The sequence below is a fragment of the Oncorhynchus mykiss genome, chromosome 1 (assembly GCF_013265735.2).
Source record: "Oncorhynchus mykiss isolate Arlee chromosome 1, USDA_OmykA_1.1, whole genome shotgun sequence".
Lineage (NCBI taxonomy): Eukaryota > Metazoa > Chordata > Actinopteri > Salmoniformes > Salmonidae > Oncorhynchus > Oncorhynchus mykiss.
The window spans coordinates 45,092,658-45,115,674 of record NC_048565.1 but is presented as its reverse complement, the minus strand read 5'-3'; the positions used below and the strand labels follow the sequence as shown (position 1 = coordinate 45,115,674).

At 42.4% G+C, this 23,017-nt stretch overlaps 1 protein-coding gene across 4 annotated transcripts; it reads right to left on the bottom strand.

The window, feature by feature from the left end:
• Positions 1-326: 326 nt before the first annotated feature.
• Positions 327-22,693, bottom strand: LOC110523687 (BTB/POZ domain-containing protein 10). Of its 4 annotated transcripts, none has more exons than XM_021602615.2 (9): positions 22,510-22,691; positions 20,963-21,099; positions 10,796-11,004; positions 10,042-10,351; positions 9,841-9,943; positions 3,857-3,977; positions 1,822-2,019; positions 1,352-1,462; positions 327-996 (listed from the first exon to the last, which is right to left on the bottom strand). In XM_021602615.2, exons 2-9 carry the CDS (start codon positions 21,091-21,093, stop codon positions 677-679), a joined length of 1,503 nt encoding a protein of 500 aa, XP_021458290.1. In that variant the 5' UTR covers positions 21,094-21,099; positions 22,510-22,691; the 3' UTR covers positions 327-676. The 4 variants fall into 4 exon arrangements, with proteins under 4 accessions (XP_021458290.1, XP_021458296.1, XP_021458315.1 ...); XM_021602621.2 differs by lacking the exon at positions 22,510-22,691 and adding an exon at positions 21,680-21,801; XM_021602640.2 differs by lacking the exon at positions 20,963-21,099 and having other exon boundaries at positions 22,510-22,693.
• Positions 22,694-23,017: the final 324 nt, after the last annotated feature.

Sequence of the window (23,017 nt, the reverse complement as noted above, 5' to 3'; positions counted from 1 at the left end):
GACCGGAGGTTCGTATCCAGGAAATCAGAGTTGCCCATAGCTGTGGTATATTGGCCATATACCCGGGGCTCATTGCTAAATTATGGAATTCAACTGAGCCTTGAGAAGTTTGTTCAGCTTAATGCTCATGCAGTACTGGTCCCTTCAGACACAGTAAGCGGTTGCCTCACTTAGTAGCTGACAAGGTGCAAATATGTTAGGCTTGCTCTCCAACTGAAACAGATACCATTTTGGCTCTTTATGCACCATTGACTGAGTAGTAGCTAATGAACAACATGTAAGCTTAGGTCCTTTCCAGCACAAGCAAACACTCAAATCAAGTGGAGTCATTATTAAATAAAAATCTTTATTGAGGCCAAAGCATCAGTGAGGCTCCCCAGGTGCTCTGGTGGTAGACTACTGTAGTAACAGTCTCACCCGCACCAACAGGCAGAGCAAGCAGAAGTGGATAAAACCAAACCCTTTAGGAACTACTGTAACTGTACACAGCAGCACCACCACACCCACGTTTGTGATTTAAAAAAAAAAAAGTCTCCTTTGGTCAGTTAACAGTACAAGGAGGCAATTGTTTACTGTGTGCTTTGCTACTCCTTCCCAGGCTGTTGACAATGTATACCAGTTGTTTTTTTTGCCTTAAGGCTGCACAAGAGTTGCAAAGGCAATTTGGTTTCTGCTGTCAAACTCGCTCGTCACTACAGTGCTCTGAGGGGGCGTCTGGGTCTGGCTCGTAGTGGTAGCTTGGCTGAGGCTGGATGTCCAGTTCGTCCACCTGAGGGCCAGGGTGCATGTTGACCAGCTGGTCCTGGGGAATGTCTGCAGCGGCGGCTGCCAGGTTTGTGATGGACTTGCTCTTCACACACTGGAAGTCAACATGGCGGCTCTTGCCCTCCTCCTTCTCCCAAGACATGCGGATGAAGGGCCGCTGCACATAGTTGTAGATGACCTCTGGCCGGCCGCCGGGACGCTTCTTCACCTTCTCCTTGTAGGTGGGGTAACCTGGGAGGGTAAAAAGAGACAGTGACGTATGTTTTGTTCAAACACTTCGTCAAAATACATGTATTATATTTATACATCAAGTGTAGTCTAATTTTTTTTACCAAATTGAGGTAACCCTTTAGGTGATATGGAGTTGCTCTTATACCTGTATAATAACAGGTACTACTCTTCTAGTAACATTGACACATGCTGTAATGTAGCAATAAGATAAGGATTGCATAATAGTAATGAGTGATTCTGCTAATTACAGGATTACTATGCAGGTTTAAGAACTTACTTAGTGTTATCAAATTGTAAAGACATGAAAGCTTCTTGATTGACATTTTATGGAAGGAAATTTAGTGATCCAGCATACCTTCAATTCCAAGTCTGATTTTCTTAAGTCCTCTGTCTTTTAATACTGATTTGGCAACGTCTCGATTCTCTATGTACTTGAAGAATCTGTACAGTTTTGTGCTGTATATAACTGTAAATAAAAATAAGTCATACATATTACAAGAAACTGCACAGGCATTCAGCAATACATAACTATTAGGTGTTGGATTTAAAGGCCTAGTGCACTCATTCTTAATTTCCAGGGTTTGTATCATATAACAGCTGATGAAACTTTATTTTTTACCATTTTAAGGAAAAACCACTACAGTAAGTAACTTGTCCAGAACTGACGCACTGGGCCTTTAACATTAGGGATACACATCACAGCCAAGGGCAATTCTTTACACAAGGATATAAACTACTTATGGATGATTGTTGAAATGGCTTGCTTGTACAGTATTCCACATATACTATATCAACAGAGCCAGTGAGGCGAATGACCTAACTCACTCTGTGAATACTCCTCTCCCATCTGCGGAGGGTACTCCTCGTCCCAGTCAACCACGTCGTCGTCAGTCAGGACCACCACGTGACACTCCCTCTCCCCGTTCTGGGCGCTGGCGACCATCAGCGGCACCACCATCTCCTCCAAGTAGAACTCAAACTGACGCCTCGCCCCATCGTTGGACAGCTCGTGCATGAGTGCACCTAGAAGAAAGGAGTGGGTGGTGTCAGTGGGACAAGGTCATGAAAAGTGCATCACAGGACGTGTGATGTGATCGCACTAGTTCTCGCGCTGAAATGTAAAGTGTGTTCAGAAAGTATTCAGACCCCTTTACCTTTTCCACATTGTTACGTAAAAGCTTTATTTCAAATATGTCCCTCATCCATCTACACACACAACCCCATACTGAAAAAAGCAAACAGTTTATTTTTTAATACATTTGCTAAAAAATTGAAGTATTCAGACCCTTTACTAAGTACTTTGTTGCAGCACCTTTGGCAGTGATTACTACCTTGAGTCTTCTTGGGTATGACTACAAGCTTGGCACTCCTGTATTTGGGGAGTTTCTCCCATTCTTCTCTGCAGAGCCTATCAAGCTCTGTCAGGTTGGATGTGGAACGTCGCTGCACAGCTACTTTCAGGTCTCTCCAGAGATGTTGTCCCGAAGCCACTCCTGCGTTGCTTGGCTGTGTGCTTAGGATCGTTGTCCTGTTGGAAGGTGAACCTTTGCCCCAGTCTGAGGTCCTGAGTGCTCTGGAGCAGGTTTTCGTCAAGGATCTACTTTGCTCTGTTCATCTTTTCCCTCAATCTTGACTAGTCACTCAGTCCCTGCTGCTGAAAAACATCCCCACAGCATCACTGTAGAGACGGTGCAAGGTTTCCTCCAGATGTGACATTTGGCACAAGAGGCCAAAGAGTTCAACCTTGCTTTCGTCAGACCAGAGAATCTTGTTTCTCATGGTCAGAGTCCTTTAGGTGCCTTTTGACAAACTCCAAGCGGGCTATCATGTGCCTTTTACTGATGAGTGGCTTCCTTCTGGCCACTCTACCAGAAAGGCCTGATCAGTGGAATACTGCAGACATGGTTGTCCTTCTGGAAGGTTCTCCCATCTCCACACAGGAGCTCTGTCAAAGTGACCATTGGGTTCTTGGTCACCTCCCTGAGCAATGCCCTTCTCCCCGGATTGCTAGTTTGGCTGGGCGGCCAGTGGTAGGGCGAGTCTTCTTCCATTTATGAATGGAGGGCACTGTGTCCTTGAGTACTTTCAATGCGGCATAAATATTTTGGTACCATTTCCCAGATCAATCCTGTCTCGGAGCTCTACGGACAATTCCTTCGACCTCATGGCTTGGTTTTTGCTCTGACATGCACTGTCAACTGTGGGACCTTAATATAGACAGTTGTGTGCCATTCCAAATTATGTCCAATCAATTGAATTTACCACAGGTGGACTCCAATCAAGTTGTAGAAACAGCAAGGATGATCAATGAAACAGGATGCACCTGAGCTCAATTTTGATTCTCATAGCAAAGGGTCTGAATACATTTACAAAAAAATCAAATAACCGTTTTACCTTTGTCATTATGCGGTATTGTGTGTAGATTGATAAATTCTATTAATCCATTTTGGAATGCAGCTGTAAGGTAACATTTTTTTTAAAAAAAAGGGAAGGGCTCTGAATACGTTCCGATTGCACTGTACATGTTCTCACACACACACTGGCTCACTCGCAGCAAGTCAACAAAACTAGGCACTCATCCACATGTCAAACAATGGCTACAGCAGTCAGTGACCCACATTGTGGAAACCTGCGATCATCTGAGTTGCATCAAATCTGTAGGCTAATATTGACCTGGTTTCAGAGCTGTGCATCATAACAACCTCACGACACTGAACACAGGCTACATATTGCAGCTAATACAGAATGATATGGCACGAAATATTACACAGGAATATTCTGCCTAAAATGTAATAACCCATTATCAATTTACAACAATGAGGGGGAAAGAGGGCATCATACAATATATATACACACTCACTGAGGTCTCTACACTTGATGGTGCTGTAGTCAAAGGAGATGCAGAGGTAGTCACATGCTTCTCTCAGCTCAGGAATGGGGATCCCATCAGGACAGCAGATTATCCCAGATTTGTAGTAATCCTGCCATTTAAAAGTCACACAGGAAAAACAAAACAGGCAGCCATTACTGAGGCTGGTCTGCGCACACACAGAACAGAGCCTTCCGACAACAGCAAATGTCAGCGACGTCACTCTCCCTCCCCACCCCCACAGAACTATTTACAGCCAGTGAAATATTGACAGAGTTCAAGTATAATGATGAAAATATAAGGTATCGAGGCAGCAGCAGCGACGCGCAGCTATTCACAAGACAGCATCGTAAACGGCTGTTAGCTTGCTCTGTGCCCTAAATGCTAATGCTGCCAGCCATGTTTTTTTCTTTCCCTGCTATTATGGTCGGGTCGCCTTTGCTAGAAGAGCTATTCACAATCACAGAACGGATCTGTACTACGAGACATCCAATACTGAAAATCCAAGGTAAGCATTGAAATCAAACACAGAAGTGCTTGCAGCATACCCGAGTCCTGACTATCTACATTAGCATTTCTCTCCCCCATACAAAGAAGCATACAGATGTAAAATTGCTACTCTGGCACACTAGAACACAGTACTACCGCGGAGGCACACAGAGAGCTGCCCCTGATACTGTAATAAAGCCCAGAAACCTTATGATACACGCAAAAAACAGATGCAATTACCTGGTTGTTCTCCTGCCCTGTGTCTCTGGAGACTTAAGTGGAATACCGGGGCAAACGGACACAAAAATGAAAGCACTAGCATGTTGTACAGTATTAGTAGCTCTGATCCCTGAAAATCTGCTTTACGTAACACTGCACAGATTATCTGCCCAGCATTTCCACACTTCCCCAAAAATACACAATGTCGGATGGATAACCGCGGAGATGTTTGTAAACGAGCTTACTTGTCAACGTATCACTTGACAGTAATTGCATACAAACGCAATACAAGTGTTTGAATAATAAGAAAATGATGCCACAATAATGTGCTAACAGAAAACAATGTATTGACCCCTATACATATGGCCACTCCAAAATCTGTGGCCATACCTCCACAACAATTTAATAAATACATTAAAGAGATACTTCAGGATTTTGGCAATGAGGCCCTTTATCTACTTCCCCAGAGTCAGATGAACTCATGGATAAAATGTGTATGTCTCTGCGTGCAGTTTGAAGGAAATTGATAACTATCACCAGCGGAATAGTTATCTAGCATTAGCGCAATGACTGAAAGTCTATTAATATCTGCTAGCATGACTTCCAGTCATTGCGCTAACACTAGTTAGTATTGGCTCACGAAACTACATACATATATACACTGCTCAAAAAAAATAAAGGGAACACTTAAACACAATGTAACTCCAAGTCAATCACACTTCTGTGAAATCAAACTGTCAATTTAGGAAGCAACACTGATTGACAATAATTTCCACATGCTGTTGTCTATTCCATTTGCACAACAGGTGGAAATTATAGGTAATTAGCAAGACACCCCCAATAAAGGAGTGGTTCTGCAGGTGGTGACCACAGACCACTTCTCAGTTCCTATGCTTCCTGGCTGATGTTTTGGTCACTTTTGAATGCTGGCGGTGCTTTCATTCTAGTGGTAGCATGAGACGGAGTCTACAACCCACACAAGTGGCTCAGGCAGTGCAGCTCATCCAGGATGGCACATCAATGCGAGCTGTGGCAAGAAGGTTTGCTTTGTCTGTCAGCGTAGAGTCCAGAGCATGGAGGCGCTACCAGGAATCAGGAGACGCGGAGGAGGCCGTAGGAGGGCAACAACCCAGCAGCAGGACCGCTACCTCTGCCTTTGTGCAAGGAGGAGCCCTGCCAGAGCCCTGCAAAATGACCTCCAGCAGGCCACAAATGTGCATGTGTCTGCTCAAACAGTCAGAAACAGACTCCATGAGGGTGGTATGAGGGCCCGACGTCCACAGGTGGGGGTTGTGCTTACAGCCCAACACAGTGCAGGACGTTTGGCATTTGCCAGAGAACACCAAGATTGGCAAATTCGCCACTAGCGCCCTGTGCTCTTCACAGATGAAAGCAGGTTCACACTGAGCACATGTGACAGACGTGACAGTCTGGAGGCGCCGTGGAGAACGTTCTGCTGCCTGCAACATCCTCCAGCAGGACCGGTTTGGCAGTGGGTCAGTCATGGTGTGGGGTGGCATTTCTTTGGGGGGCCGCACAGCCCTCCATGTACTCGCCAGAGGTAGCCTGACTGCCATTAGGTACCGAGATGAGATCCTCAGACCCCTTGTGAGACCATATGCTGGTGCGGTTGGCCCTGGGGTCCTCCTAATGCAAGACAATGCTAGACCTCATGTGGCTGGAGTGTGTCAGCAGTTCCTGCAAGAGGAAGGCATTGATGCTATGGACTGGCCCGCCCGTTCCCCAGATCCGAATCCAATTGAGCACATCTGGGAGATCATGTCTCGCTCCATCCACCAACGCCACGTTGCACCACAGACTGTCCAGGAGTTGGCGGATGCTTTAGTCCAGGTCTAGGAGGAGATCCCTCAGGAGACCATCCGCCACCTCATCAGGAGCATGCCCAGGCGTTGTAGGGAGGTCATACAGGCACGTGGAGGCCACACACACTACTGAGCCTCATTTTGACTTCTTTTAAGGACATTACATCAAAGTTGGATCAGCCTGTAATGTGGTTTTCCACTTTAATTTGGAGTGTGACTCCAAATCCAGACCTCCATGGGTTGATACATTTGATTTCCATTGAACATGTGTGATTTTGTTGTCAGCACATTCAACTATGTAAAGAAAAAAGTATTTAACCTGTTAGAGCTCTAGGGGCGCTATTTCATTTTTGGATAAAAAACGTTCCCGTTTTAAGCGCGATATTTTGTCACGAAAAGATGCTCGACTATGCATATTCTTGACAGTTTTGGAAAGAAAACACTCTGAAGTTTCAGAATCTGCAAAGATTTTGTCTGTAAGTGCCCCAGAACTCATTCTACAGGCGAAACCAAGATGATGCATCACCCAGGAATTAGCAGAATTTCTGAAGCTCTGTTTTCCATTCTCTCCTTATATGGCTGTGATTGCGCAACGAATGAGCCTACACTTTCTGTCGTTCGCCCAAGGTCTTAGCAGCATTGTGACGTATTTGTAGGCATATCATTGGAAGATTGACCATAAGAGACTACATTTTCCAAGTGTCCGCCTGGTGTCCTGCGTCGAATTCGGTGCGCAATTGCCAGCTGCTTCTACTTTACCATTTGATTCAGGGGAGAAAGCATGTGTCCAAGAACGATGTATCAATGAAGAGATATGTGAAAAACACCTTGATGATTGATTCTAAACAACGTTTGCCATGTTTTCAGTCGATATTATGGAGTTAATTTGGAAAAAAGTTCGCGTTTTGAGGACTGAATTTTCAGATTTTTTTTGGTAGCCAAATGTGATGTATAAAACGGAGCTATTTCTAATACACAAGGAATCTTTTTGGAAAAACTGAGCATCTGCTATCTAACTGAGAGTATCCTCATTGAAAACATCAGAAGTTCTTCAAAGGTAAATGATTTTATTTGAAGGCTTTTATGTTTTTGTTAATGTTGCGTGCTGGATGCTAACGCTAATGCTAACGCTAAATGCTAACGCGAAATGCTAACGCTAGCTAGCTACTTTTACACAAATGATGTTTTTCCTATGGTTGAGAAGCATATTTTGAAAATCTGAGATGACAGTGTTGTTTACAAAAGGCTAAGCTTGAGAGATGGCATATTTATTTCATTTCATTTGCGATTTTCATAAATAGTTAACGTTGTGTTATGCTAATGAGCTTGCTGATAGATTTACACAATCCTGGATACAGGGGTTTTTTCATAGCTAAACGTGACGCAGAAAACGGAGCGATTTGTCCTAAACAAATAATCTTTCAGGAAAAACTGAACATTTGCTATCTGAGAGTCTCCTCATTGAAAACATCTGAAGTTCTTCAAAGGTAAATGATTTTATTTGAATGCTTTTCTGTTTTTTTGTGTAAATGTTGCCAGCTGAATGCTAATGCTAAATGCTACATTAGCCATCAATACTGTTACACAAATGCTTGTTTTGCAATGGTTGAGAAGCATATTTTGAAAATCTGAGATGAGTGTTGTTAACAAAAGGCTAAGCTTGAGAGCTAGCATATTTATTTCATTTGCGATTTTCATGAATAGTTAACGTTGCGTTATGGTAATGAGCTTGAGTCTGTATTCACAATCCCGGATGGGGAGATCAGAAAGGTTAATAAGAATATTTCATTCATATATATATATATATATATGAATGAAATATTCTTATTAACCTTTCTGATCTCCCCATCCCGGATCCGGGATCGTGAATATATATATATATATATTAAAAAGTGCTCTTCACAGACGAGTCGTGGTTTTGTCTCACCAGGGTTGACGGTCGGATTCACGTTTATCATAGAAGGAATGAGCGTTACACCGAGGCCTGTACTCTGGAGCGGGATCGATTTCGAGGTGGAGGGTCCGTTATGGTCTGGGGCGGTGTGTCACAGCATCATCGGACTGAGCCCGTTGTCATTGCAGGCAATCTCAACGCTGTGCATTACAGGGAAGACATCCTCCTCCCTTCCTGCAGGCTCATCCCGACATGACCCTCCAGCATGACAATGCCACCAGCCACTGCTCGTTCTGTTTGTGATTTCCTGCAAGACAGGAATGTCAGTGTTCTGCCATGGCCAGTGAGGAGACCGGATCTCAATCCCAGTGAGCACGTCTGGGACCTGTTGGATCGGAGGGTGAGGGCTAGGGCACTGACATTGACAACACTGACATTCCATCCACCAGAAATGTCCAGGAACTTGCAGGTGCCTTGGTGGAAGAGTGGGGTAACATCTCACAGCAAGAACTGGCAAATCTGGTGCAGTCCATGAGGAGACGCACTGCAGTACTTAGAACCTGGTGTAGCCACCAGCTGCATTGACTTACCCCAAATCTGGGTTTGGCAGATGGCAGGAGAACACTACCTGCCCCAATGCATAGTGCCAACTGTAAAGTTCGGTGGAGAAGGAATAATAGTCTGGGACTATTTTGTATGGTTCGGGCTAGGCCCCTTAGTTGCAGTGAAGGGAAATCTTAACGCTATAGCATACAAGTACATTCTAGACGATTCTGTGCTTCCAACTTTGTGGCAACGGTTTGAGGAAGGCCCTTTCCTGTTTCAGCATGACAATGTCCCGTGCACAAAGCGAGGTCCATAGAGAAATGGCTTGTCGAGATCAGTGTGGAAGAACTTGACTAGCCTGCACAGAGCCCTGACCTCAACCCCATCGAACACCTTTGGGATTAATTGGAATAGTGACTGCAAACCAGGCCTAATCACTCAACATCACTAATACTCTTGTGGCTGATTGGAAGCAAGTCCCCGCAGCAATGTTCCATCATCTAATGGAAAGCCTTCCCAGAAGAGTGGAGGCTATTATAGCAGCAAAGGAGGGACCAACCCCATAGTAATACCCATGATTTTGAAATGTTCAAAAAGCAGGTGTCCACATACGTTTGGTCATGTAGTGTACCTCTTAACATCCTTCATACTGGACAGACATAAATATAGTATCCACGAGTTCAACTGACTATGGGGAAGTAGATAAAGGGCATCATCGTCAAAATCCCAAAGTATCCCTTTAATTTGGTCCAATAATCAAGGTCTTTGTTTTAGGAAGATGGTGTTCTGACCTGAATGCCTATTCTTCTTCCTAATAAAATAAATAGGGGATGGATATAGAATCTGAGCGGATGCCTTTCCCATTCCAGTCATGAAGATTAATGACGCAGCAGCGTAATCCTTCACTTCGTCAATACCAACCTGTCTCTGGGTACATTAGGTGAAAAACAATGACATTATCAAACGTGAATGAGATCTTATTATAAAGCCAGTGAGTGTCTTACCAGGATGGCTCTAAAAACCGTTGAGCTGATTCCATCTGCCACCTCAAACTCTCCTTTGTCATTGGGCCTAGTGAAATTGTATTCTCTCCCGGATCCAAACATTCTATGAGAGAAGAAAACATTCGGATTGAAATGAATTTGTTTTAATATCCCTTTTAGATGTCACTTTAATTTGTGGTGATACAATAGTATGCTTTATACCTTCCCAGCATGGTGTTAGGCTGGGCGGTGAAGATGGCTGGGTCCACCAGGAAGCGGGTGTTGTCCACTATCAGAGTGACCCTCTCGGCGGTCCGTAATGTGCGCGTCCCCTCCTTTGCGTTCTCATAGACGTAGAGGTGGTCACAGGGACCGTGCACGTGTCCATGGCCCAGACTCTTACAGTGGGTCTCAGTACTGAAAAGGCTGCTCCTGCTCGCTGCGATGCAGCTGGGCCCCACGGAGATTAAGGCCCTGGGGGGCCGAGGACTCGACGACCTGGAGGAAGAACCACCCTCGCACCGCTCACGATCTGGGAGACACAGACAGGCAGAGTACCGTAATTAAAAGGTACCAACACTGCTGTGTCATCACACTGGATGAAAAGGGACATTGTTAACACTGGTCAAGTAATTGAAAGCTTTCGCAAGAGTCAAAATGCTTTCCTTTCAAGACTGTACTATTCAACTCTTACTGTAGCAATTTAAACATTCAGTTTAGTTATTGGCTTAATTCCCTGAGTGGGTACAGACTGAGTGGGAGTAGTATGACTGCCTGGCTCCGCCTCCGGGTGAGGCTTTAAGGCGATTTCAACACGATGAAACCACATTTCTGAGAGCTCTGATTCAGTCACTGCTTTTATGTAGTTAGAAAGGGACTCAATCTCACAGCTGTACCGGAGGTATGAGAAAGCCTTGTTATGCCAGAGTTGCATCAAGCACCCTGTGTGGTCTCAAAGCAGTAATGGAGTACTCACCGCTGTTGTGCTGTCGGGTGGGCGAGGTGACGTTCCTGATGCAAGGGGTCAGCTGACCCTCGCCCCTCTCGTGGGAGGAGTCGCGGGAGCGGTCGCTAGACCTCCGCCGATCACTGTCCCTGCAGCGTTCGAGGCCTCCACTGGCGCCATGCAGGTTCATGTTGACCAGGTCGGCCTCTAGTTGAGGGACTGGGACGCGGGGCTGGGCACTGAGAGGAGCACACCACACCACACACACCCACAGTCAGACACACGAGCACAGAGGGGGAAAGGGAGTATTTTGTATGCTTCTCTGCAGAGAAGTGGGTAAAAGTCTGCAGTAAACTCATATGAACCCTCTGTGAGAGAAAAGAATAGCAGCGCCGACTGCTGTAGAAAGATGGCCAATACAACACTACTGCTTGCAGCCCTATACGTTGAGAAACCCATTAGGGAGTGAAATAACACATAAATAGGACTATTACTCCTCTTGTTGTGGCATTGGTAAAATATGAAATATTACACTGGAGCATGAAGTTACAAACACCTTGAAATCATTTTTTTTTTAAATTTTAAATACTTCCACAGGATAATAGCACTATTATCCATCGCAAAAGAGCCCATCTGTAGGGAAACTGGAGAAACTGGTCATCCCATTGAGACAGGCAGAGAAGCCGAATGCATCCACGAGAGCTGTTATGTTATCTGCGGCAGCCACTTCACCTCTGAAAGCTCTCTCACACTGTCTGGTCTGTCTAGTCTGACCAACGTGCCATGCAGCAGGTCTCCCTAATAAAGAGTGCGTCCCTCCCGAGGGAAGTGATGATCAAATATGATGAGGCTAAAGTGAATGGACTGGAGAGAGCAGCACAAAAGAGGAACTCAAAGACAGGAGAGCTCTAGAGAAGCTGCCTTTATAGCCCCTCAAGTGGACGACATCCATCCATCCACCTAGCTCCCGATAGAAATATTCAACCCAGTCAACCGTTAACAATGTCTAACTGAGGCGCCACCTCCACTGATGAAGTCCCAGAGAGTGAGAGAGATGGCTCACTGACTGAGTAGGAAACATCTAAGTCATTCCACTACATGTGGACAACTTCATTTCAGCAGACATGTCGTAAATAAATAAATACATTTAAAGGATGTGGAAAGATTGGGCAGATTGTAATATGAAATATCTTGTTCATAGTGTTTACGCTTATTGAAACAAATAATTGTCTACATTTCGACAGCAACTGAATGGATGCTAATGACTGGTCCAGAAACAGGAAGATCTAATCATATTGTATGCAGGTCAGGGACCGCCAGGCCTGCCCTACAGTATGTGGGTCCTCTGATCTTTGTGCAGCTTGTCCTCGTTACTGCACCTGCATTGAATTCTGTACTGCTATGAGACCTTCAGCCATGTAAATAAAAACAACAATGACAGGACTAAATGTACATCCCGTGTGTCCTCACATGACTTGTCCTCACATGATATGTTTTATCGAAAGACAGTTCTTGACATGGAGCAAACAATTGCTCTACAGGCTCATATGAAATCTCAAAAAGAGAAACTCTTCAATAGAGTAATGATTCTCATCAGGTTGGGGAATGTGATTAAGAGCTTGAATGTAGAATCAGCACTAGTTATGGAGTGATGCCCCCATTGCACTCAGCAGAAATTCAGGTGTGGAAACAGCAGTATCAATCCCTCTTTCTATTCTACAATATTTTGGTTCCTTTAGCATAACTGCATTTCTGAATATAAAGTAGAATGTCAAAACGGGAAAAGTTGTGACCAGATTTTTATTTTAAATGTATATAACAAATATATATGTATATAAATATGTATATAACAAATAACAAACTATAACAAACTTCCCCCAGTGCATGAATAAGGCAAATCTGGCAGGATTAACAAACAAAGGGTCAGCGAAAGCGATAGAGCTCATCTCATCTTTCATGCAGCCAGAAATGCAAAGCTATATCCATCCACATATCAACTCAATGGCTGCCGCTATTACCTCACATAACCTCTTGGAAAAGGCATTGATTTCCACGAAATTATCAAATGCAAATTGCGATGTTTAATGTTAAGTTTAGTCATTTTAAGACTATTACTATGACTGTGAGAATGGAGGCAAAGCATAGATGAACTGGTGTTATAAATAAGCGTCTGCAGCATTGAGTCCCGTTCCTTAAAGAAAAGGGTCCCATCAATAATTTAGAGCACTGCTGACACTTTCCCTATGATATTAAAACAGAGAATGCACACTAGTGTCGGGAGTTTAACCCTCCACAAAAGGTAAACCCTATTATGCGTTCTGATCTGCAAACCCAATGAAAGGACACACTTCATTTTAACAAGACCCGTAGTCTTGGTTCTTTTCCTCTTGCCATTCATAAGAATGCGTGGGAAAGCCACAAAAAGCCGACCGTTGAAATAAATATTTACAAAAACATAGGTAATCAACATATGCTATAATAAATGCAATGGATAGGATGCTTCGCATACCTACCCGTTTGTATCGCACGACAAATTAAAGACAAAGCAGCACGGGATGAGCTGAGGAATGAAAGCACAAAGGACTTGGGCTCCTCCGAACAATGCAGCCTTGCCAGCCGGTTTAGCATCCTTGGGCATTACTTTCGAACTTCAGCATTATTTCGTAGACTGTTCGACTTGCTAGCTGTAAAATTATCTTTCGAAAGCCTCGATCGCCCCAATTGGAACAAAAAAGAAAAAGAGCGAGGACCAGTCATTCAGTTCAGACAGGGAGACCCGTAGAAATGAATGGCTGTGCGCTTTTTTTCCACGACACTGAATCAGACTCACAGAGCAGCCCTTCTGACGTAGTGCGACCTCCCAGTCTACTGTCCTGATATCGCCTGACTCGACAGGGGAAGACTATAAGGAAACAGTTGACGCTTAAACCCACTAGCAAAAACCTAAAACGGACCCTTACCTTAACCTCATTGTGATTCATTCTAAAATTAAATATCGGGTTGGGCGTCAGGCGTGTCCTTATATAGCCTTTTCCGACTCGACACGATTGTCTTCAGCAGATTTGCTTGGTTGATTAAATAAAATTGCTGATTTGCGAATGATGAACATGACAGCACCAATTGACTTCGGTTTTACTTGGCTGTAGATTACAATGCCAATATGTGCTAAAAATGTGTTTGTTGATATTAATACAATTTTAATTTGAGCTAGAGATTCATATAAATGATTGATTCCCCAGAAAAGGGCTTTGGTTGAGAATCACAGGAGTGAGAAGTCCACCCAGAGGTAGGATTACAACTACAGCAACCTGGTCTCAGAGAATCTTGTATGATTCGGTGCGTAAATACAGGAAACTCAATTTATTCTGAACAAAAATATTTTAAAAAACAAGTGCTGGTCCCATATTTCATGAGTGGAAATTTTAAAAATCACAGAAATGTTCCATATGCACTAAACTTCTCACAAATGTATTCTACAAATGTGTTTACATCCCTGTTAGTGACCATTTCTCCTTTGCCAAAATAATCCACCCAACTGACAGATGTGGCATATTAAGACTAATTAAACAGCATGATCATTACACAGGTGCACCTTGTCCTGGTGAAAAAAGGACCCTAAAAATGTGTAGTTTTGTCACATAATGCCATAGATGTCTCAAGTTGAGGGAATTGCAGCAGACTGCAGGAATGTCCACCAGAGCTGTTGCCAGATAATTCAATGTTAATTTCTCTACCAGAAGCTGCCTCCAACATCTTTTAGAGAATTTGTCAGTACATCCAACCGGCCTCAACTGCAGACCACGTGTAACCACGCCAGCCCCGGACCGCCACATCTGGCTTCTTCACCTGTGCGATTGTCAGAGACCAGCCCCCCGGACAGCTGATGAAACGGAGTATTTCTGTCTGTAATAAAGACCTTTTGTGGGGGAAAACATTGATTGGCTGGGCCTGGCTCCCCAGTGGGTGGACCTATGCCTGCGCCCCTGCCCAGTCATGTGAAATCCATAGATTAGTGCATAATTCATTTATTTCAATTGACTGATTTCCTTGTATGAACTGTAAACTCAGTAAAATCATTGAAATTATTGTTTTAATATTTTTGTTCAGTATAGTATGCGTCACATTTCATATGGTATGTATTAATTTGTGGATATCCACCCATTTCATATGATGTTACAAATCACAATTTGTATGATATGTTTAGAATTTGCAAAACACATGTTAGGAATTCTAGCTAGGTGGCTAACGTTAATTAGTATTGGCTCGCAAAACTACCCCCAACTGTGGGTTTCCTTTGAACATGATAATTCGGATAGCCATGCTAGCGTTACCCCCATGTGGGTGCTAGCAAGCAGGCTAAATAGTGAGAGGTAACGGCCAATCCAGTAGGGGATAGAAAATAGTGAGTTTCAATTGGTCAATAGAATTGTGGTATAAGTTCAGCTTCTTCACGTCACCCAATGGTCCCCCGACCACTTCGCTTCCCTCCATTGAAAATGAATGGCTTTCAAAATGTAATCTCCACTTGTCATCTTCTATGGAAAACCACTAACTTCCTTCATACTGGACGCATAGACAAAAATAGTATCCACAAGTTAATCTGACTCTGGGGAGGTAGACAAAGGGCTTCCTTGCCAAAAGCCTGAACGACCACTTTGGAAGTATATGACATGATTAACAGTCCACAATATGCATCTGAGCGTGTCAAAAAGACATAGGCTATCTGATGGACCAGAATAGCCACACCCTAAAAAGCCCTCATTTGACACGTTGTCTGTTGTGTCTAGTCTAGTAGACCAGGATCACAACATAGTAAAAGAAAATCCAGGATACCCAAATTAGTATGATATGTTACATTTGGTATGGTTACGTAAGACAGGTGGTTACTTAAGGAAAAAATGAAAGTAGGGTGGTTGGTCGGGTGGGCGTATAACGCAAACTTCTAGCTGCGAGTTTGAATACTTATTACTTTTTAGCTGCTATGCATTTCTGCTAACCCTTCCCCTAACATGAACCTTTTTTTTAGCTAACCCTTAAACCTAACTCCTAAATGTAACTTTAACACTAATCTCTAACACTAACGCTTAGCTAGTGTTAGCACAAAAATTATGTATAAAATGTTTATTCATTGTATGAGTCTACAGATGATCCAAACAGAGCAGTATCTTCTTAACCATACAATAAAAGTTCTCACAAATTAAAAAGAGTGTTTGACACATTGGAGTGAAAAAGCTGTGGCACGTCAACTACCCATTTACTCAAAGAACAGTGTAGATGTACATTTTGGTAACAGAATGACAGTAAAATCTTCCTCAGTTTGACCACGTTTTCCAAAAACTCTTAAATAGCTACTCCAAATTAACATTCAAAGATGTCTGAAGAAAGAATGGGGTGTCAGCTATGATAGGACACCTTGAGCTGTGCTTTGTGACAACTATTAATTCCCATTTTAGCCAATTCAGTTGTATTCATTCTGTTACCGACTTGGTAACAGAATGACGCATTTTAAAATCCCCTACTGTGCATCTTTCCCTTTCAAGACGATTCGATACGCATCTACTTGAGAAACATGGGCTCTAACAATCCAGAAATTAACACATTCATAGATAATTGTAATATTTCCAGATTGCAAGTAAATTCCTGAAACAAAACACATTTTACTTATTTCAAAACTGGATTAAATATATTTGGTTTTCAGTAATGGCTGTATGGGATAGCTAGCAACTTGTAAACAATTGCCCATTCCTATAAATGAGAACTATTTTAATAGTAGTGTTAAATAATACACATCGGCTGCTAAGCCAATTATACGAGTGTGGCCTTCCGTTTCAAGTATGATGGTAATGAAGTTCTCTATCATAATTTTAGGTGGCGGTTGCTAGCTACAATGGTATCTTCAACCTAGCCTAGCATTTAGCTAGCTAGCTGCAGTACAAGCTAGCTTGACTTGCTAGAAAGTTGGAGAAACAACTAACTAATCAAAACATGTTTTATTATCACCCGAAACAATCGACTCAAATCCTTAGATTACGTATTTTTGCAAAGGAGGTGTAGAGTAGTTGACATAGGCTAATTCCAAAAACAAATTCTTGCATATTTCACAGCAAAGAAAGATAAAGCTAGTGAGGCAGGGGGGGTGGCACAGCCAGGAATATAGATGAAGTCGGAAGTTTACATACACCTTAGCCAAATACATTTAAACTCAGTTTTACAATTCCTGACATTTAATCCTAGTAAAAATTCCCTGTCTTACGTCAGTTAGAATCACCACTATTTTAAGAATGTGAAATGTCAGAATAGAGATTTATTCAGCTTTAATTTCTTTCATCACATTCCAAGTGGGTCAGAAGTTTACATACACTCAATTAGTATTTGGTAGCATTGCTTTTACATTGTTTAAATTGGGTAAAAATGTTTTGGGTAGCCTTCCACAAGATTCCCACAATAAGTTGGGTAAATTTTGGCCCATTCCTCCTGACAGAGCTGGTGTACCTGAGTCAGGTTCGAGGGCCTCCTTGCTCACACGCGCTTTTCCAGTTCTGCCCAAAACTTTTATGGGATTGAGGTCAGGGCTTTGTGATGGCACTCCAATACCTTGACTTTGTTGTCCTTAAGCCATTTTGCAACAACTTTGGAAGTATACTTGGGGTCATTGTCCATTTGGAAGAACCATTTGCAACCAAGCTTTAACTTCCTGACTGATGTCTTGAGATGTTGCTTTAATATATCCACAATTTTTCACTCTCATGATGCCATCTATTTTGTGAAGCGCACCAGTCCCTCTTGCAGCAAAGCACCTCCACACATGCTGCCACCCCTGTGCTTCACGGTTGGGATGGTGTTCTTCGGATTGCAAGTCTCCCCCATTTTCCTCCAAATATAACGATGGTCATTATGGCCAAACAGTTCCATTTTCCTATCATCAGACCAAAGGACATTTCTCCAAAAATGATATTTGTCCCCATGTGCAGTTGCAAACTGTAGTCTGGCTTTTTTAATGGCGGTTTTGGGGCAGTGGCTTCTTCCTTGCTGAGCGACCTTTCAGATTATGTCTATTTAGGACTCGTTTTACTGTGGATATAGATACGTTTGTACCGGTTTCCTCCAGCTTCTTCACAAGGTCCTTTGCTGTTGTTCTGGGATTGATTTTCACTTTTTGCACCAAAGTACGTTCAACTCTAGGAAACAGAACACGTCTCCTTCCTGAGCAGTATGACGGCTGCGTGATCCCATGGTGTTCATACTTGCGTACTACTGTTTGTACAGATGAACGTGGTACCTTCAGGTGTTTGGAAATTTCTCCCAAGGATGAACCAGACTTGAAGGTCTACAAAAAACATTGAGGTCTTGGCTGATTTTCCCATGACGTCAAGCAAAGAGGCACAGAGTTTGAAGGTAGGTCTTGAAATACATCCACAGGTACACCTTCAATTGACTCAAATGATGTCAATTAGCCTATCAGAAGCTTCTAAAGCCATGACATCTTTTTTCTGGTATTTCCCAAGCCATTTAAAGGCACAGTCAATTTAGTGTATGTAAACCTCTGACCCACTGGAATTGTGATACAGTGAATTATGAGTGAAATAATCTGTCTGTAAACAATTGTTGGAAAAATTACTTGTGTCATGCACAAAGTAGATGTTAACAAACTATTGTTTTGGCAAGTCGGTTAGGACAAGAAATTTGTGGAGTAGTTGAAAAACGAGTTAATGGCTCCAACCTAGGTGTACATAAACTTCCGACTTCAACTGTAGTTGTAGCCATCAGGCAGACAGTCGGAACCGTGCATCGGTAAATCAAAAGCTGTAGGCATTTAGAAGAAAGAGCAAGCTAGTGAGGAAGGGAGGTAGGAGGGGGTACAGCCAGGCATAGGAACTGTAGACAGTGCTGCATCTCCGGACTTGCAATGGCTCGTGAATTCACTAAAAGTAGAGGCTATCAATGAGGAGGCTGAGCTATTCTACACGCAAAAGGCCAAGGACTGAACACACCTTTCTTTGAGAAAAGAAAGAGCAGGCAAGCTAGTAAAAGGAGGTGCCGGCATATAGTCGGAACCGTGCACATAGGCTATGTCTTGGTCATCTATATCACAATATCTTGTCTTGCAATGCCTAGTAAGTTCACTAAAAGTATATATTAGGCTATCACTGAGTATGGCTAAGCTATTTTACATAGTGCCAGTGAATTGAAGTTGATTATTACCAAATTAGTCAGGCCTAAATGTGCAAAAAAAAAAAAAATAGGCCTATTGTACCTATAGATTATTTCAAATAAAACCACAGCTTGCTGTTGATGTCCTAGGCAATAGATCTTAAAGCAGGGCATCCCCGCTAAAAATGTTTTGTAAATGGCAAGTTTACTTTCTGGGCCATAAAAGCATCAAGCGCAGCTACTGTTCAGCACCACAAATCAGAAGGGGGGGGGGGGGGGGGGGGGGGTCATTTTTGTTAGGAAGGACATCTTCCATTGATGACTGAAATAATGACACTTCCTCAATTTTAAAATATTATGGGAACACCTATACATTTGGCAGCCAAATACCGGCACATAGAATAAAAACATCCAGGTTTCCAGCATAAATTTAAAATGACCAGGGGGCAGTTTGGAAGCTGTGCGAATCGGCATCTGGAATAATGCACATGCTTGGATAATTACTTAACATCTCTGGTAATAATAGTTTCATCCAATAGGGCTATATAACACAGAAAATAGACTTTTCAGCATAGAGTGCGCCACATGGGATCTGTCAAAGCGGTGCACGGCAGAAATATTCTAGTTCCTACACATCTACATTCAAACAAAATAAGCCTTTTATAGGCTAAGTTGATAAGCAAATACAATGCTTCATGCCAGTCCTCTCTAGAACGCAATATTAGTCTTAGTAGGACTGCAATAACGTATGCACAGCCGTTTCAATGTGTTTGGGCGTCAAGCAAGAGTCGCCTGTGCTTAGCTCCAGTGGGTTTATTTTTTATCCTGAAAAACTCCACAGCCCTTAATTACAAGCGTACTCATAACCTGATGCAGTCACCACTATACTTAAATATAGAGAGTGGTACTCAGTAATGTGTTGTATTTGCCCCAATCACTATGTATTCAGGACAAAAAAGTGAATTGCTTTGTCACATTCTTTGCAGTATTACTTTAGTGCATTGTTGCAAACAGGATGCATGTTTTGGAATATTTGTATTCTGTACAGACTTCCTTTTCACTCTGTCAGTTAAGTTAGTATTGTGGAGTAACTGAGCCATCCTCAGTTCTCCCCTATCACAGCCGTTAAAGTCTGTTTTAAAGTCACTATTGGCCTCAGTGAAATCCCTGAGTAGTTTCCTTCCTCTCCGGAAACAGTTAGGAAGGATGCCTGTATCTTTGTAGTGACTGGGTGTATTGATGCACCATTCAAAGTGGAATTAATAACATCACCATGTGCAAAGGGATATTCAATGTCTGCTTTTTTTCTTCTATTTTTACCCAGGCATTGGGTATTTTTACTGAGGCATTGGAGAACCTCCCTGGTCTTTGTGGTTGAATCTGTTTGAAATGCACTGCTCAACTGAGGGACCTTACAGAAAATTGAATGTGTGGTACAGCAATTAGGTTTTCATCCACAAATTATGTTAAACTGGGGTGGCGGGGGAGGCAGTGGTCAGAGCGTTGGGCCAAAGGTTGCTGTATTGAATCCCTGAGCTGACAATGTAAAATCTGTCGTTCTGCCCCTGAACAAGGCAGTTGACCCACTGTTCCCTGGTAAGCCGTCATTTAAACAAGAATTTGTTTTCGTCCTGCCAACATTGTAAATAAATTACATTGAAACACTATTATTGCACACAGAGTGAGTCCTTGCAACTTATGTGACTCAGTACTCAAATATTTAATCCTGAACTTATTTAGGCTTATAACAAAAAGGTTGAATACTTATTGACTCAAGACATTTCAGTTTTTCATTTTTAATACATTTGTAAAAGTGTAATAAATTTTAAATTCAGGCTGTAACAACGAAATGTGGAAAAAGTCAAGGGGTGTGAATACTTTCTGAAGGCACTGTATATAAAATAGTACTGGACAGTTGTCTTGAATGCTGAACAGTCAATAACAATCAAGCACATTCAGAAGTCTTTCTAAAGTGATGTCCTTGTTCTACAATTATTTTTGTAAGTAGCAATACAGTACTCTTCCCTAATGAGAGCTGTTTATTACCTTGAGTGTCTGTGAAGATTACTTTCCCAGTTCTCAGTGTCGCTTGAGTTGTCATCTAAATGTGGACATTCAGCCATCACAGGTAAGTAGTTAGAGGTGTCAATAGGGAATATGCCACCATCAGCACTCATGACGTCCTGTTAATAAGAAAACATAAACGTTTGTTGTTCTCTTCACATTAGTTGAAGAAATTTAAACATCATTTATAATGGAACGCTAGATAACATCCAAAACCTTTATTGGCAAACGTAACAAACTTACTCTCTATCTAGCCAAGTTAGACTTGACTAAAAATAACACGCTTGTGGTAGTACCACCACCAAGCTAGCTAGATGGGCCCATTGTTTGTTAGCTAGCTAGCTAGACGTGGAATAACTTGAGAGGTTGCTAAGTTATTTACCAAATGGTTAACTGAAAACATTGATGTGACATGGCTGGCTAGCTAGCTAGACTGAACCTCTTAGATGTGTCAGCTATTAAGTGCAGGAGCTTGCAGGGATTTGTAGTCTTGCTAGCCCAATATTCGACTAAAGGAAAATAATGTTACTCCTTCGTCCAAGTTACATGTTCTATTTAAATGGCGAATTGGTTCTGGAAGCAAGAACAGCCAAATACTCCATCTAAACGTGAATAGATTGACTCGCGGTACGGTCCTGGAAACATTGATCACTCTTTCATAACACAAAATAATTTCACAAATGCAAAATACACACTTACTGTACGATGTTTTAACACATTTACAGCCGGCAGTATTTTTCAGTGACATGTTTGTGGCGTCTGTTTTCTGTTTATACATATGTGTAAGAAGACAGCTAATTAACACAGGTAACGTTAGTACACCCTCGGTCCTGACTGATTTCCGTAAACAAGCGATGTAACATAGAAATATGGCCGTTTGGGAACACTAACCCTATAAAAAAAAATAAGTACATATCAATTTAAACTTAAACAAATATATATTTTTCTCACCGAGGTCTTTATGCTTCCAAAACAGCACCGAAAGCGCTGCGTGTTAATGTACAGACCGGGCGTCGTGGCGCTTAACGAACCAACCCCCCTACAAGACGCCTTCAACCAATGACTCATGTGTATGGAACTACGAGTCATGATCAAGGGCTATAGTCTTGTATGTCTACTTTGATGCTAATTAGAATTTCCGAATCTGAGAGAAAATAAAGCTGAATATAAGTCACCTTGTCTGAGAGAGTTATACGGTTATCAAAACGTCACGCCAAGGAAAGCCTACTATAGCTAACGTTACATGAAAAACAAACATACCTTGTTTGAAGTGGTTCTAAAATCCCCAAATGAATGAAAAAAAACTATTGGAACAATTTCCATGTTTGACCGCTAGGTTATGACTCATGCTAGTAAGCAATGAAGACAGTTTAGACAAACAAACTGCTAGCTCGATATCACAGTTTTAACCAGTAAACTTGTAGCTAGCGTTAACGTTAGTTGGCAGGATAAAATTACGCCCACGTTAGTTACATCTCGTTACCTCGCTGCCTGAAGTAGCCCGCTAACTATAGCATGGCGCTCCTTACCTCTTGAGATTCATTGTTGTCTGAGTTTTATCCGAAAGCGAAAGTAAACAAATTCCTAATAAATATTTTTGCTAGATTGGTGACCGACTGATTACAGTAATAGTAACAGCCATGTTCCCCGGACAGCCACTAAAACAGGCCTCAGTGTAATCCCTTGTTTTGACTGTTGAGCAACTAAGGTGATAGATCGCGAGACTATATAACCTCGGCTTGTTCACGAGGGTCGGAATTGCTGCGCGCTGCGCAATCTGCAGTCTAAAAACCCCATCAGGCCCCCAAACAATTAGGAAATTAAATATTTATATTCAATGATATATGTGTATATAACGGTTATATATCAATGTTTATGTTCATATAGGCTACTAATTATGATGAGTGAATATGCAGCTACCGTGTACATTGACCCCTGTGAACAACCACTGAGGCGCTACCAGTTATTGCGCTAACATCAGCAACCAATCACCTCCCGTCTGAGGTGTAAATTCATATTCATACGTAAGTGGTAATG

Bases quoted from the DNA above. Each gene is read 5' to 3' on its own strand.
- LOC110523687 (XM_021602615.2), bottom strand. From the start codon at position 21,093: ATGAGTGCTGATGGTGGCATATTCCCTATTGACACCTCTAACTACTTA. The intron at 11,005-20,962 runs GTAATAAACAGC...TGCTCCTCTCAG, and splicing joins AATCTTCACAGACACTCAAG to TGCCCAGCCCCGCGTCCCAG. The intron at 9,944-10,041 runs GTATAAAGCATA...CTTCTCTCATAG, and splicing joins CCTAACACCATGCTGGGAAG to AATGTTTGGATCCGGGAGAG.